This window comes from Aureobasidium namibiae (genome assembly GCF_000721765.1).
Source record: "Aureobasidium namibiae CBS 147.97 unplaced genomic scaffold scaffold_5, whole genome shotgun sequence".
NCBI classification, from domain to species: Eukaryota; Fungi; Ascomycota; class Dothideomycetes; order Dothideales; family Saccotheciaceae; genus Aureobasidium; species Aureobasidium namibiae.
Window position 1 is genome coordinate 244307 of NW_013581204.1, and position 15420 is coordinate 259726.

The 15420-nt window shown below is 49.9% G+C and overlaps 7 protein-coding genes across 7 annotated transcripts; 4 read left to right on the forward strand and 3 right to left on the reverse strand.

Moving 5' to 3' along the window:
* Positions 1-194: 194 nt before the first annotated feature.
* On the reverse strand, positions 195-1034 carry M436DRAFT_42943 (uncharacterized protein; the record flags this gene model as incomplete). The annotated part of the gene is made up of 2 exons (XM_013573604.1): positions 195-795; positions 871-1034. The coding sequence occupies 2 exons, from the start codon at positions 1032-1034 to the stop codon at positions 195-197; spliced, it is 765 nt and encodes a 254-aa protein (XP_013429058.1).
* A 772-nt stretch (positions 1035-1806) lies between these two features.
* On the forward strand, positions 1807-2356 carry M436DRAFT_42585 (uncharacterized protein; the record flags this gene model as incomplete). The annotated part of the gene is made up of 2 exons (XM_013573532.1): positions 1807-1834; positions 1893-2356. 2 exons carry the CDS (start codon positions 1807-1809, stop codon positions 2354-2356), a joined length of 492 nt encoding a protein of 163 aa, XP_013428986.1.
* A 617-nt stretch (positions 2357-2973) lies between these two features.
* On the reverse strand, positions 2974-3484 carry M436DRAFT_14913 (ferredoxin; the record flags this gene model as incomplete). The annotated part of the gene is made up of 2 exons (XM_013573389.1): positions 2974-3230; positions 3286-3484. Coding segments are annotated over 2 exons (456 nt in total), but the record flags the coding sequence as incomplete, so codon positions are not given.
* A 298-nt stretch (positions 3485-3782) lies between these two features.
* M436DRAFT_80218 (uncharacterized protein) lies at positions 3783-5343 on the forward strand (the record flags this gene model as incomplete). Its single annotated transcript, XM_013573845.1, has 2 exons — positions 3783-4657; positions 4707-5343. The coding sequence occupies 2 exons, from the start codon at positions 3783-3785 to the stop codon at positions 5341-5343; spliced, it is 1512 nt and encodes a 503-aa protein (XP_013429299.1).
* Positions 5344-6818: 1475 nt separating this feature from the next.
* On the forward strand, positions 6819-8716 carry M436DRAFT_42678 (arylsulfatase; the record flags this gene model as incomplete). The annotated part of the gene is made up of 2 exons (XM_013573555.1): positions 6819-7604; positions 7673-8716. 2 exons carry the CDS (start codon positions 6819-6821, stop codon positions 8714-8716), a joined length of 1830 nt encoding a protein of 609 aa, XP_013429009.1.
* Positions 8717-10362: 1646 nt separating this feature from the next.
* Positions 10363-11131, reverse strand: M436DRAFT_42819 (ras small monomeric GTPase-like protein RasB; the record flags this gene model as incomplete). The annotated part of the gene is made up of 2 exons (XM_013573578.1): positions 10363-10983; positions 11054-11131. 2 exons carry the CDS (start codon positions 11129-11131, stop codon positions 10363-10365), a joined length of 699 nt encoding a protein of 232 aa, XP_013429032.1.
* A 2953-nt stretch (positions 11132-14084) lies between these two features.
* Positions 14085-14393, forward strand: M436DRAFT_42721 (uncharacterized protein; the record flags this gene model as incomplete). Its single annotated transcript, XM_013573558.1, has 1 exon — positions 14085-14393. A coding segment is annotated over one exon (309 nt), but the record flags the coding sequence as incomplete, so codon positions are not given.
* Between the last annotated feature and the right edge of the window lie 1027 nt (positions 14394-15420).

A 15420-nucleotide genomic window follows, 5' to 3' on the forward strand; every position in this document is an offset into this window, starting at 1 on the left:
TATTGCGGAACTCATGTCCTATATAGGTAACTACTATGTACCTAAGCAACAAACTCTAGTATGACAGCTCGAAGGCTCATACACCAAAAGTTCGAACGTCTCTGGTATTTCATAGATTTTCTATGAGATGTAGAGAGATTCGATCTTAAAGAGATCATGCTTTTGCTCGTACTTTATGTATCATCGGCCGTAGCTTAGCTCAAATTCTTCATCTCTCTCGCGAGACCCTCGATGCTGTCAACAGGCCCTTCCCCGAACATCAAGTATTGCACTCCGAGATAAGAGTCGCAACATGCCTGGAAAATACCACAAAGCTTGAAAGACCATGGAATTGTGCTCTCAGCAAGGAAGAAGAAAGACATCTTCATGGCATCACCCAACAGCCAGTTTGCAAGGACACTCAGGCGGAACCCTTTGCAACTCCGATTTCTCTGATTCGACATGATCTGAGGAAGCGGCAACGTAGCTTCAATACCTAGAGCCACGTAACCCTGAAGTGCGACGTAGGAATCCAAGCGACCGAACAGAATCTGGAGAACCAACAGGGTTGCGCTGAAGTATGCCAGGAACATCCAGTAGGGCTTTGCTTGCTTCCATTGCCAAAAGTCGAAAGGTCGCTTGACGTGAGTATCGCCTTCTCTGGCTCCTGCGAATGGCTGGTGGAGGTTGTTGGCGGCACTCGCGAGGGGACGGTTCTGCAGAGCGACTCTAAGGAGGACAAGTTGTACAATCACCATCAGACCAGCTTGTAAGAGAAGAGACAGATCAAAGCGTGCTCCAAGCCAGTAGAACAGTCTACGAATCATTGTTAATATCGGGAACATCAATGTTGAGCGGTCTTATCTCGGTTTTGGCATATGTCAGACTTACTTCAGAATTGACGCTACCAGCATAATAAGAGGTATGTCAAGAGAGAAACCTGCTGAAGACCGCGTCCGGTGGATAGAGTAGATCTGATCCGCATAACTGGTAACAGGCGATGTAGCCAGAAAGACAGGAGCTAGATGTGTGATCAACCAAGAGACAAAACCCATGGCAGCTGGTCTCTGTTTCGTTGAGACTAGAAGATTTTTTGCGTATTCCTTTCTTCGGCGGTCTTTGAGGCGCTTCTGTCCGTTTACCAGATGATACCCGATTCGAGGGACGTCCAAGAAACCAGTGCTTGGCGTAGGAGCTTGTTGCCGACTATCGTCAAAAGATGGAGACAGATGTTGCGGTATTGGTCATTAAATTATTGTCGTGTAGATACCAGACGAAAGACCAAACAGATTGTCTTGAACAAAAACCCAAACAAAAAGGGGAATATGGGAATTTCGCAAATTTATCAGGGGTTCGTGAGAGAAAGGTTGTTGTTGAGAGTCTGCATCGTTCAGCCTTACGCAGAGCCGCATCAAGCACCGCCACGACTCGAGCCACTTTGGATAGACTGTGGCTGGCATGTCTTATCGCGGCGATAGCGGAGGAGTTCTACTTCTGGCAACATTATCAACAAAGGATCTGGAGACAACACTCACTCGTTCATTGTAAGTCTTTGATCTGTATAACTTCTGTCCTTTGTGTCTTGAAGTTTGTCTGTTTGCTGCGTTCAACACATTCTAGACGTGTTGGCTGCCTCCTTCACGCATTTATATATCATCGTAGGTCTTCACTTTTCTACATATCTTCCGTTATCACGTTCCGTATCACCACAATTCTATCTTTCCAGCACAACTCAGTTCTGACATTATGAGATTCTACGGTAATCAGGAAGACCACTTGCCTCTCGAACAAACCACCGAGGAACGCATCGAGGAAGCACAAACCAAGATGGGTGACCGCACCGCATTCTTCTATGGTAAGTCATCAATCTGCTTCCATGGCTCGTCCCTTGACTAATATGAATATTCTGATAGGCACTCTTATGGCCAAAGAAGTCCTCTTCAACGTAATCTTCGGCATGCCCTCAATCAGCAAACACAACATTCAAACCATCACCCAAACCCCCGCCATCCTCCACAACCACAAGCGTTCCCGCGTCAAGTACTGCGACTACCCCGGCGTGATCCCTCAGGAAGGTCACTCGGTCCGAGGCACCTACGTCACCGGCCTCACCGACGGCGATGTCTATCGTCTGGATATGTTCGAAGGTGACCAGTACTCACTCCAAACCGTACGTGTGCGTCTGTTGAAGACCGAGGGCGATGCAGCTACTGGAAAAGGCAATGTTGAGGGCGACGAAGTGGAGACGCAGACGTATATCTGGACTGATACTCATGAGCGTCTTGAAGACAAGGAGTGGGATTATGCTACTTTCAGGAAGGAGAAGTTGGCTAGGTGGTCTGGCGGCGAACCTGAGGGTCAGTGTCTGATTCAATGATGCAAGATCCTGGAACAGTGACTGACTAATTCTGGAACAGAGCAAGGCTGGGATGACGAAGACAAGGCTGAGGAGAGCATCGATCCTACTGGCGGTAGATTCGGCAATGGTCAGATCGCTCGAGACCTCGGAAAGGAGCATGAGAAGTTGAAGCAGCAGGAGGGCAATGATGGCGAACCCCTGAAGAGCGCTGTTTGATCGCAGCACAAACACGACCTTCACGAAACACGAGAAAGCATGACAGTGGTTAGACATAGAGCACAGAAGGTTTGAGCATGTTCTGTTTCTATCCTAAACGGCTGGAATTGAACAAATCAATGCAAACGATGATTCATAAGCTCACTCCACTTTTGCTCCTCACATGCCATATCTACTCCATTGTAAGGTACAGAGATGCACAACGATGTCCACAAACAGAGACTCCCTGCAATGCTTGACTGATGGCTATGTGAAAAAGTATAAGGCAGTTCTAATTTGTGCTGCCCCTGGGCTGGAATAGGAAGTGCAGGCGTCTTGAACAGGTTGTATATGCTTCAAAAATGTGTTAATACAGAAAGGGGAATTTTGTTATATACAAACATGGAAGCTGGGGATATGAGATGTGTCTATCGCTTAGCAAAGTCACTGGCCTGCAGGTTCCTGGTCATGGTGGGGAGCTTGATAACCAAGCCGTCGAGTTCCTTGGACATCTTGACCTGGCAACCCAAGCGACTCGTCTCTGTCAGACCGAAGGCCAAGTCGAGCATGTCGTTCTCATCATCATCAGGCTCCTCCATCTTGTCAAACATGTCCGGGTCCGAGACGATAACGTGGCAGGTCGAGCAGGCGCATGAGCCGCCGCATGCACCCTCCATTTCGAGATCATTGGCTTGTGCTGGAAAATTGGTTAGTTCTGCCTCTTGGGATATTTTGAGTCTATAGAGACACACCAATGTCGAGCAGGTTGTCGCCGTCGGCTACTACAAAGGTGTGTTCATCGCCTTCCTTGTCGACAAAGGTAACCTTGCGCTCTTCGCCGGGCTTGGGAGCGTCCAGGTGACCGTGTAGCAAAGTGGATGAAGAAGAGAAAGGCCGCCTTGAGGAAAGGTGTGTGGAGGTAGCGATCGAGAGGCGGCTAGATTGGTATGATGATTGCGGGATGGCGGATCTAAGCGGCGACGAGGTTGAGACGGAGGAGCGTAGCGAGCGCTGTATTGATCGAGCGACGCATCTGGAAGCAGCGACCGACATTGTGTAGAGCCGAGGAATGTGCGACGGGACAGGCGTGACTGCGTGGAAGGAAGGAGCTTCGTGTTGGTTGTAAAAGTTGAGAATGACGAGGTGTGTGCAAGTGGTCAGCAACAAAATGCGGGAGTCGAGAGTCTGGAGCTTCTCCGACCACGGCCCCTCTGCCTCGATCCAGCTCTCACACACACCACACACAACCATGGCACATCCAGTACAGCTGTCGTCGTCGCGCGACACCCCAAACCCTCTACGACCATACTATCGCCCACCTTCGATCGGTCTGCCACCTGGAGACGCCAACGCGACAAGTGCCTCGACCGGTCCAAGTAGCAGTCTGGGCAGCTCCGCTCGCCATGTTTTCGACGACCTCGACTATTCCTCCTTCTTGAACGATGGCGACTCGGCTTCTGTTGCAGACATGGGTCGTAAGGTCCTCGATCAGGCCTTGTGGAAATATACCTCGGTCCTCCTGGCGCAACCCTTTGACGTTGCAAAGACGATTCTACAAGTCCGCCTGGCCACACAGCTCGATGCCGAATCTACCTTGAGACGAAGGACCTCTGCCCGCTTTGCTGTCGACCAATACCCTCCGAGCGATGATGAGTCGGATCCAGATGAGCCGAGTTATTTTACACCCACCAAGCCTACAAGAGCACAAGAAACTGATAGATCCCGCTCACGTCGTCCTCGTACCCCACCGTCACGCTCGTCCAGGGATCAGTCGCCTGCTCCACATGTCTTGCAGCTCAGAAGACCGGATTCGGTTATGGAGGCTCTGTCACAGCTGTGGCAGCAAGCTGGTGCCGCCGCAATGTGGAAGGCTACTAATGCCACCTTCATCTACAACGTCCTGCTCAAGGCCGTCGAGGGCTGGACAAGGAACCTGCTGTCTGCTCTGTTCGATCTGCCTGATCCTTCATCCCTGGCTTCTGTGCCTGCAGAGGTCGTTGCTGGCGCCATGGGTGGTCTGGATCTAGCAGACAGTCCCTCGCCATTGGCTTCGTTGGGTATCGCAGTCGCTGCTTCTGCCATTGCTGGCCTCCTGCTTGCCCCCCTCGATCTTGTGCGCACGAGGTATGCATTTCTCAGTTGGCCAATTTATTCGCACGCTGACCATTTCCAGACTTATTCTCACACCAACCACTTCACAGCCGCGTGCCATTCTACCAAATCTCCGTCTTCTGCCGAGTCTCACAATTCCCCCCTCGCTCTTCTCAATTACCCTCCTCCACTCTACACTTCCGACCCTGCTGAGTACCAGTACTCCTCTCGTCCTCCGCCAATACTTCCGTGTGGACCCTCTCTCAACACCAGCAACCTACTCTCTCGCCACTTTCCTTACCTCGACTACTGAGCTCTTCATCAAACTTCCTCTCGAAACCGTCCTTCGCCGTGCTCAAATCTCCCATCTCAAATCTGCTCACAAAAATGTCTACACCAAGGCCGCCATGAACTCGTTCCGCGGAAACAAATCTGTCAGTGGTCCGGAAATGGACACCATTGTTCCTGTCGGTCCCTACAGGGGTGTCTTCGGTACCGCTTGGAGCATCATGACCGAGGAAGGTATTCGCGAGCAACCACCACAGAGCCGTATGAGCACTCCCGCTAGACCTGGCCTTGTAGCACAAAACAAGAGAGACAAAAAAGGACAAGGTATTGGTGGTCTGTGGAGAGGATGGAGAGTGGGCATGTGGGGTTTGGTTGGTGTTTGGGGAGCTTCTGCCCTTGGAGGTGGTGGCAGAACTGGTGGAGAATTCTAGAAGGGTTCTGTCCGCCTGGGCTCGTTTCCACTCTCTTCTTGATTGGTCTTCTGTACTCTACTCATGGTTTTGGTTCTGTATGTATTTCACTGGCGAGGCGTTTGGGATGGACTTTGCTGCATTTTAGGAGAACAAATACGATTCGGTGTTTATCTTTATGACTGTACTGTCATCGGTACATCTTGCTGCTTCCACTTTTACAGCCTGTGCAACAGCTCGATCTTCTTTGTATTGAGCAGCATTGACTTGGGCTTCAAGATGAAGCAACTCATTCCATGATAAATTGACAGGGTCACCTAGGAGCTCAGACCAGCCAGCGGTAGAATATCGGTTATCTTTTGTCTACAAGCAGAAAATCTTTGCAACTCTTCTTCGCAATCAAGCATCGCAACATGCAAGACACACAACTCTTTGAAGCGCTCCAATCGCGATCTCAGAGGGCGCTCGTTATATGAAAACGAACAACACCCTTTCAGGATCGTGATTGATGCGCTTCTGGATCATCTATCACCGCCATGTGAACAATGACAATTTACGACAACAAATTGGACAGCTTTCTGATGCGATTCACACTCATGGTAAGTTCTCTATTCTTTTCCTTCAGCAGCAAGTCAAAAGCGAGAAATCAACATGATGAATATCCGGTTTGGAGACCTGTTCCGATCCTTGATGACGGATACTTTGGAATAATCTGACATGATTTTCTCACGACTTTGCCTTGCGCTGCAATGTATTGTCATAAGATTGAGAAGCAAAAGTACTAACGTGCGCTTTTCAGATTTTCCTGCTTTGATGCACATTGTACACAGAATGGGTCAAGAGGGTAGAATAGAGATATGATGAGATAATTAGATACGCTTTCTTGCACATGACCAGCCAGAATAGAGTGTGACATCTTCACGATGAACCCTTCAGGATCGAATGTCGACCATGTCTTCTGCTGAACAAGGTCTACTTGATCGAGTCTGTGATTGTGTGTTTGATGGTTCGGAGCAAAGAGTGTTGGTTGCCAACTCAGGGTACTTGCAGCACGCAACACGTGGGTCGGCGAGGCTTCTTGACACCTCATATGCTCCTTCAACACACTAAACCTGTCTTCGCACCTCGATGGAGGCAACGTGTCATGTATGTTATCTCTTCCTTGTGAGTTTTTCGAGGACGCCCTTGACCAAGATGGATATGCACGTCAAAACTGTGTTTGGAACGGCCAGGGAGGTCGTTGCTAACGACCACCGGCTATCCTCGATACGATTACGCGGCACGCCATCGCACCTCATCTGCTTGGCTGAGCTTTTGTAAAAGTGATTGCCGGGACTTGATGTTGTGCGACTAGCTTCGGGTCGTGGAAGTGAAGCTCATGTGAAAGAACGTTTGTTGTTTCGAGCCTTGATAAGAGCATCGGTCGACCGAGTCCGAGGCATCTCTTTGCACTTCAACCAACCTCACGCAATTGTGTTGATTCATTGACACGCACGATGAGGTTCAGTCTGCCCAAGCTATCAGCATGGGTAGCTCTCGTCAGCTCCGCCCTAGCAAAACAACCAAACATCCTCTTCATCATCACTGACGACCAAGATGGCCACATGGGCTCAATTGAACACATGCCCCTGCTCAAGAAGCATATAACCGACAAAGGCACAACCTACCAAAACCACTTTTGCACAATCGCCATCTGCTGTCCTTCAAGAGTGAACCTCTGGACTGGAAGAGCTGCTCACAACACCAATGTCACTGATGTGGGTCCGCCTTACGGAGGATACCCCAAGATTGTCAAGGAAGGCATCAATGACGACTATCTGCCTGTGTGGATGCAAGAGGCTGGCTACAACACTTACTATACTGGAAAACTGTGGAATGCGCATACCATCAACAACTACAATGCACCTTTTGTCAAGGGTTTCAATGGCTCCGACTTTTTGCTTGATCCGTTCACCTACGATTACTGGCATGCTAGGATGTCGAGGAACGGAGGGGCGCCAAAGGATTACTCGGGTCAATACTCGCCGGATGTTGTGGCTGACAAGGCATATGGATTTCTCGAGGAAGCTATTGAGGGTGATGCTCCGTGGTTTGTCACCGTTGCACCTATTGCTCCTCACAGCAATATCGTTGCCCATCCACCCAGTGGCCCCATCAATGAGCTAGAAGTGCTTGCCCCTGGACCAGCCAACAAGTTTGCGATTCCCGAGTATGCACCTCGTCACGCACATCTGTTCAAGGACTACAAGATTCCAAGAACCGAAGACTTTAATCCCGAAGTTGTGAGTAATCTAGCACATTCTTGGATATCAAAGCGATGAGAAAGCTAACAAGATCGATAAAAAAACAGCCAAGCGGAGCAAGTTGGATAGCCCAACTACCCAGACTAAACTCCACCCAGATTGCCTACAACGACGAATTCCAACGTGCCAGACTACGCGCACTACAGTCGGTCGACGAAATGATCGAGCGCTTGGTCAACCTTCTGGATTCCAAGGGTGTACTTGAAGACACCTACATCTTCTTCACCACCGACAATGGTTTCCACGCTAGTCAGCACCGCATGCATCCCGGCAAAGAATGTGGTTACGACACCGATATCCACATCCCACTCATCATCCGCGGTCCTGGTATTGCTGCAAACGCCACAAAAGATATCGTGACTTCACACACCGATATGGCACCTACGCTTCTTTCCCTCGCAAACGCCACACGCCCTGATTTCGACGGCACTGCTATCCCTTTACTTGCCTCAAACTCCAACGCAACTCGCGGCGAACACATCAACGTCGAGTTCTGGGGTATCGGTCTGCCAGAGGGCAAATTCGGCATCGCTGAACCACTCGGAGGTCTCTCCTACCCTAACAACACTTACAAAGCTTTGCGTTTGGTGAGTGGCAACTACAGTCTGTACTACTCCGTGTGGTGCACCGGCGAACACGAATTCTACAACCTCCACAATGATCCCGGTCAAATGCACAATCTGTTCTCGGATGCAGAATTGGCAAAGCAGTTTGAGTTGGCGGGAAGATCGTTCCAGGATGTCGTTTATCGCTTGGATGCGCTGCTGGTGGTGCTCAAGACGTGTAAAGGCGATTCTTGCATTCATCCTTGGTCCGAGTTGCATCACTCGTCTGCTTCATCTTTAGCAAGTCCCACATCTCTCCTTCAAGCTCTGGACCCAGCCTACGATTCCTTTTACCAAACTCAACCCAAAGTGGGCTTTTCGTCTTGCGAATTAGGCTATATACCCGAAGCTGAGGGAAATGTCGACCACATAAACTTTGGCGCTGCGGGAGTGGATTGGGATGGTGTTGCTGCTGCAGGAGACTCACCCGCTAGGAAAGGTCAGGAGCCTTTTCGGTACAGAGGTAGTTGGAGCGATTGGGTTTAGAAGGTACCCTCTTCTTTCTAATCCGCCATTGCAGCAAAAAAAAAAAAAGCGAAAAAGGTACAATCCCAGAATTTGGATGTCATGCAGATAATCGTTCTCGTCGCTTCGAATCCCCAATACATACAACCGTTCTTGAGGATGTTAGAAAGGTTAAATATACTTCAAGATTCTCTGTAGCAGATGTTATCAAAAAAGGGATTTTTTCTTGCCCAAGTCTCGAAAAGAGCTTACAATATACTGTTCGTCGCCTTTGTGATTTGTCGTCTTCACTCCACCCTCTGATCTTCTTCCTTGTACAATTCTGCAAGAAACAACAACAAACTCGGTCGTATAGCCACTAAGCCATCATCACACTAATCCGGCTTGACTGGGAACAAAGCAACAAGATAAACAGAACAAAGAAAGATCCAGAAGCAGAATGGAAAACCCCCCACGTGCAAACGATGATTGAGAAATGAGAGGATAATAAAACTCATATACAGTTTTGGGGGGGTAAAGCAGCAAAAAACCCCACCGTTCAAAGATCGTCCATTGGAGTTGTTTCTAGCGCAAAAGACCATGCACGTTGTTGGAGACATACTTTTTTTTTGGATACCACGCCGGCTAGATGCGGCCAGCAATAGGGGTTGGAGCAAGGGAGATTCTTTGATTACTATTCGAACATATCGGAAGACCTGCCATCCTTGGTGATCATGCCGTAACCAGTTCAGAGGGTGATCGTTTCTGCTTCTGCAGCGCCGACTCTCCAGCTTGGGGGCCAATGCATCGGCAGGAATCGCTCCATCCAGACAAAAGAGGGCTACACAAAACAAGTGATGGAAGTCAAGAGAGGGACGCGTAAAAGGTGAGGAGTAGTATGTTGGTGTTTTTTGCATATGTGAAAAAAGAAAAGAAGGAAGAACCCAGAGAGATTGCTTTTTTCCCAGATAAGAAAAGACCTTTTGTCCAAACCCTCATATCCAAGCATTTTCCATCCTTTTTTCCACCTTTCTCCCTTTCTTGTCTTCCGACACCCATCGAACCGGATTAAGAAATAATTACGCCTCGAGCGCCTTCGCTGGACAAAAGATGACGATAGATATCGAGAGAAAGGAAAGATCGGGGGTTGTAGAAACAACAGCGACCATCGCGTGTCACTGTGCAAGAGAAAGACGTCCTTGAAAAAACGTTTATACATAGAAGTGAAATGTAAGCGGGCCCGCTCTCTTGTGATGCTAGCTGAACCGGATAAAGATCGCGGAAGGCAGAGTTGCACGAGTAGTGGTGTCTTGCCAAAGGCGATATGTCTTACGGTGGAGGATGAGGCCGTAAGCAGAAGGCGGGAGACAGCTCAGCAAGCAGCAACAAGTGTTGTAAGCGGCTTGGGTGAGAGTTCCCGTATGCATGGTCTTTCTTCACCTCTTCGTGAGCCTGAGGCGTTGAAGAGGCCAAGTCCACGGCCTCGGGACGGAGAAGTTGGCATGTCCTGGACAACCATCAAGCGTCATGGAAGAAGAGAGGATGGAGATGGGGAGGAGGTATGATGGCCAAGGAAAGAAGTCGGCCGTCGCCATGGCGGATGATAAAGGCAAAGGACATGATTGAATAGAAACAAGGCTCTGCGAAGTCGTATAGTCGTCGTGATGATGTGCAGAAGATGAAGGCGATCAGAGGATGACACACTTTCCGCCAGAGCGTTTGGACTTCTTGACAGTGCCACCGCTGCTACCGGTGTGCAAGCGTCCAGAATCCTTCTTACGGTCGCCGCTTCTGCCACCGGTGGAGTTATGTCTTTGGCGGCGTAATTGGCGGACGACATCGTAGAAAGCCTTTTCGACGTTGACGCAGTTCTTAGCTGAAGCCTCGACGAATTCGCAGGACAGTTCACGAGCGAGAGCAGCGCCTTCCTGAGTTGACACCTCGCGCTCAGTGACGCGATCGCACTTGTTGCCGACAAGCATGACGGGAGCGGGACCGGATGCGGCGGGGGCCGAGAGGCTGGGTGAGCCAGGGTAGGTAGGCGAACCAGCTTGTGCAGAATCCTTTACGCGTTGGATTTGGCTGTAAAACTTCTTGATGCGTTGGAACGAGGCGCGCGAGGATATGCTGTATACCAGGACGAAGCCTTCGCCGTCGCGGATCCACTGGTCTCTGAGCGACACGTATTCCTCCTGTCCGGCCGTGTCCAAGACCTCGAGCATGCATGATTGGCCGTCAATTTGGACCTGTTTGCGGTATGAGTCCTCGATTGTCGGGTCGTATGTTTCGACAAAGTGGTTGAGGCAGAGCTGTGCATGTCGTCAGCATTGATGGTGGCAGTGGCAGTCGCATTCCTCGGAGCAGCGGGCGAGCACATACCTGAATGGTGAGGGCAGTCTTGCCGACACCTCCGTCTCCAAGCACGACCAATTTGTACAAAGTCATTTTTCCCGCCATCTTGACTGGTGGGAGTGGGTGCAGGCTAGAGTTGTGGGAAGAGAAGCAGCTGTGGTGCGTCGTGTGCGAAGGATCTGCGGAAGCTCAATCTCGGCGATGGGCGGCGAAGGGTCGAGTGTCAGTGCAAAGTGGCTGGATAGCGCAGGCGGTTGGCCGAGTGTTTGGGCGACGTTTGGCAGCGGGCGCGCAGCAGATGGGGCAGTAACAGAACAACAGAAGGGACTGCTGAAGCTCGAACAGATACAGGGAGAGTGGTAGAGCTAACGCACGTAGCGACGCTGGGGGCCAAGGCTTCAAGGGGGGCGGCAGGGAGGGTTGCTGAAAGCCAAACGGCAACGGTATTTCGGTGCAGCACGAGATGTCCAACTCGTCGGGGCAGGAGCAGGAGCAGGAGCAGGAGCAGGAGCAGGAGCAGGTGCAAACAAGAGATGGAGAATCCAGGTTCAAGAGGAGAGAGCAGTCTTGCCGCTAGTTAGCCTCGACAACTAGCAGCTTTCTAGCAACTAGCACCGAGAGCTTGTTTTCCCTGAAAGCAAGCAACAACCACGAGCAGCACAAAGCACCACCACTTGCAGCCCGACCCGAAAAGGCCCCAGCACTCTGCGGGGGGGGACCTCACCACATTCGATATGCCGGAGCGACCCATAAGTAATTGACCTACCTTCTATCCCGCTGCCATACCCCTGCTCTGATGGCTGAAAGGGAACTGCTGTTTGTCGTCTATTAGAGTTTGACCTTCTCAATCGCTGTCTGTTCCCCAATCCTTCCGCTATTCAACCATTCTCTAACCCTTCCGACGCGAAACCCTGATAACTTCAAGCCAATCGCTGCCGACCTCAAATGAACATCCCATTGAATCATTGTGCGATTCCACGAGTACCACTCTTTGACCACTGATAGATCACATGGTGCCACGGTGGCGTGCTACTACTGACGGCGGGAGGTTTACCATGCCGACCATCTGTCCTGACTTTTTGCTTTGACCCTCCGCTACTCGCTGCCTTCTGATTCAGGCTGCCTGCCTCGCCCTTTGATGCTGCGACTCGTGCTCGACACTTTCCCACCCAGGCTTTGCACCGACAAAATAGAGTTTCCAGTTTGATCGCTAAACAAAGGATCTGATTAGATGCTTATCATGAACTGTCTGTCCATGTCTCTCGCACTTCGGTCTCTTGCGAGCCGGAGTCATTACTCACTCCCCCCGAGTCAAAGCTCGCTCGAGCGATCGCCTCACACAGATGCCAACGCCAATCGGCACACTCAAAGTCCAGATCTGCTAACCAGAATGGCACATCGAGCATTTGTCAACTCCAAGATCCAGAGCCGCAGCTTCGCAAGACCTCGACTGCCGTACCCAGAGATCTGCTGTCGACATCTGCCGCGTTGCTGATCAGCGCCTCCAGGGAGCAAGATAGGTGCCAAGCGAGCCTATCGGCAGGCGCTCCGAGCTACCTACCACCTAATCTTGCTAATGTATCCATTCGCCTACCAAACTTCACCTATACGCTATCTCACGCCTACATTACCTAAAGTCTTTGTCGCTCATCAAACGGCTTCCAGCTTCGATGCACACCGCAGCGCGGCGGAAAGTGAGAGGGCATTGACGGCTCACGAGCAGCCGATGGGATATAGCCGCAGCACGCAATAACGCAATCGACATCAGCCATGTACGAAATAATGAAGTCTATTTCTGAGACGCACCCTGCTCACAATCGCGTAAGTGACAACGACACTGCTATATCAAACACATTCTATATCCCGAACGCGAATATTTCTAGTTGCCGCGCGTTTCTGAGCAACTCACCGCGTTGAGCTTCTGATGATGACTCGATCATGTGGGCAGTTTGGTACGCACCGTTGTGACTGACTGGCACGAAAAGACGTTAGTTTTAGTTGGGCCGATCGTTTTTACCTGCCGAGCGGAGCACCCTGGTCCCGCCGTGTCCACTATCATGCATGAACGCACGACACAGGAGTTCGATAATCACTCGAATGGCATGCAGACGTGACCACAACAAAACAACAACGTTGAGAGGGCGATTGAAACATTGTTGTGTTGATTGAAGATGGGTGGCCCACCGGACCATTGTGCTAACAAGATCTACAGAAGCAGAGGACAAAATCCAGGCGTCTACACCTGCATAATCTCGACTGCATGATGGTTAAGTTTCCTTGATATCTTGTCTTGGATCGGCAATACGGTCAAGCAACTCGAAGATCGATATCAGCAGCCCTCTCTAAACCTGTTCACAAGAGGTAAGATGTTCAAACAAGACAAATGCAGTCTCTCGGAGTCTCCATATCAGAAATCCTGGACCCTAGAAGTGCCGCTTCCGAAAAACAGGGTTTTGACGACTCAAGAAACATCTTGCGTATAACTTTCCGTAAGTATGACTCTCGAGATCCCCACTAATCGTCAGCCGCCCTCGGTCTTTGTAGAATCTCCTTTTTGGTGTCTTCGTCCACCTCATCACCACAAAAAGGGTCTGGCGGTATGTATCTTTGTCCGTCCCACTTGCACTAATGACTCGATCGAAAGGTTCATCCCACTTCCCCACATCCTCAATCAAAAAGTTCATCCTCCTTACACCTGCTTCTCGTTCCACATGTCTTTCCTGGAAGCCATCGTTTGAGACCCGCTGAGCAGACAGCCGGTCCTTCCGACGTTCGCATAACAAACGAAGTTGAGATTACGTTGAGTTTGGGCGTACTTTTTCTGGAGCTATAGGCCCTAGACGATGGGTTTCTCGCTCCACTGATGGGAATGAGTACATCACTGATCATCGGGAACACGCGACTTGCGCGGACGAGACTAGTCGTGTGGCTAGAAGGATGCGCATCTCGCGAACCGTCCTTGTGATATGAAGGCTATCTGTCATGACCATCCTTGCTGTGGCCCGAATGATGTTCCGCGCCTCCATTGGACTATGACGTGAGCGTTGTGGAAGGGTATATACAAGAACATAGCAGCAATTCTTGCACGTACGGCCACAGTCAGCTGAAAACTGGGCATCCCGTCCGCTCTGCCATACATAAGCAGTTGAACGGCAGATTAGTACTACGGTGGGTGACCACGTGGGAATCCCTGCTGCTGTACGTTTTGCATCTTTTTTGCATCCTCCCATCCAATCATCTGAAGCTCTCATCGTTTTTGCTTGATGGCTGTTTCTCCATCATCTGTATCGGAACATCTACTCTAGAAAAAAACCGCTTCTTAAGGACGGAACCGCCTGTATATTTTGTACCTCCTCGCGTGACATGAACTCTGCGTATGAAGAAGTATCACTTTAACGTCTACTTTCTAAACCAGAGTCTGCATTCCGGTCGAATACAAAGCTTGGCCTTTATACTTTTGATATCCAACGCATCACGACTGCATTGTTTCCGAGCTCCAAACACCTGTCAGCATCATAACAGCCAGAGACGTTACATCAGCCTTTTGTTGATGCATCTTACACCGAGACTATCTTCCATGAGAATCACTGCAATCGCCACGACCACACGATTGTCAAAAACGTAGACTGCGAGAGCTTCTTGGGACTCGTATGCCACCATCGTTCATGCTGCCACAGCAATTTGCTTGAAGTCAAAAAAAAACCTCCCCATACGAGTATTAGTGATACGTGCAAGCGGCACGCAACGACAATTACAGCGAGAATCAATAGCGAAAGATTGGCGAGAATTTCAACGAAAAATCACCCACCATAACTCCCGATGAAAAACCTAACTGCTGTTGCTGGACGTAGATTCGCAGATAAGTTGAACAATACCTTCTGCTGGTTAGTCGTTGCACTTGTGATTTGTGGACGGGTAAATTGCGAAGAACAATGTGTGGTGGGCAGGTACTGTAAACTTTACGAGAAGATTTTTGATACGGATGTCCAACATGCTCTCGTGCAACGTAGGTAGGATGCTCAACAAGGAGGGTTCCACGACAACTGTGCATGCAAAGTTTATCCTAGGAGTAAGCACTTTTGTAGCGAGAGCGGCAAATGCAATCGATCTGCAAAGGTATGCTTAGGATAGTCATTTACAGCGAGACAGAAAAGGGAAGGAATCAACTTTGCTCGGCGGAAAACATACAGCTGACGTGACTTCTTCCTGAGTGTACTAATCCGAAAAGCATTATACGAGCAAGGGGCGAAGGACTAAAAAGTAAAGCAACCATAGACCCTCAAAGCACAATAGTTGTCAAGCAACATGGTCTTTCTCGCCTTGTTCCTCACACGTCACAATTAGCCATCTCACCCAATGGCAGATGAACAGTAAGAAGAGAAAAATTCGAATTT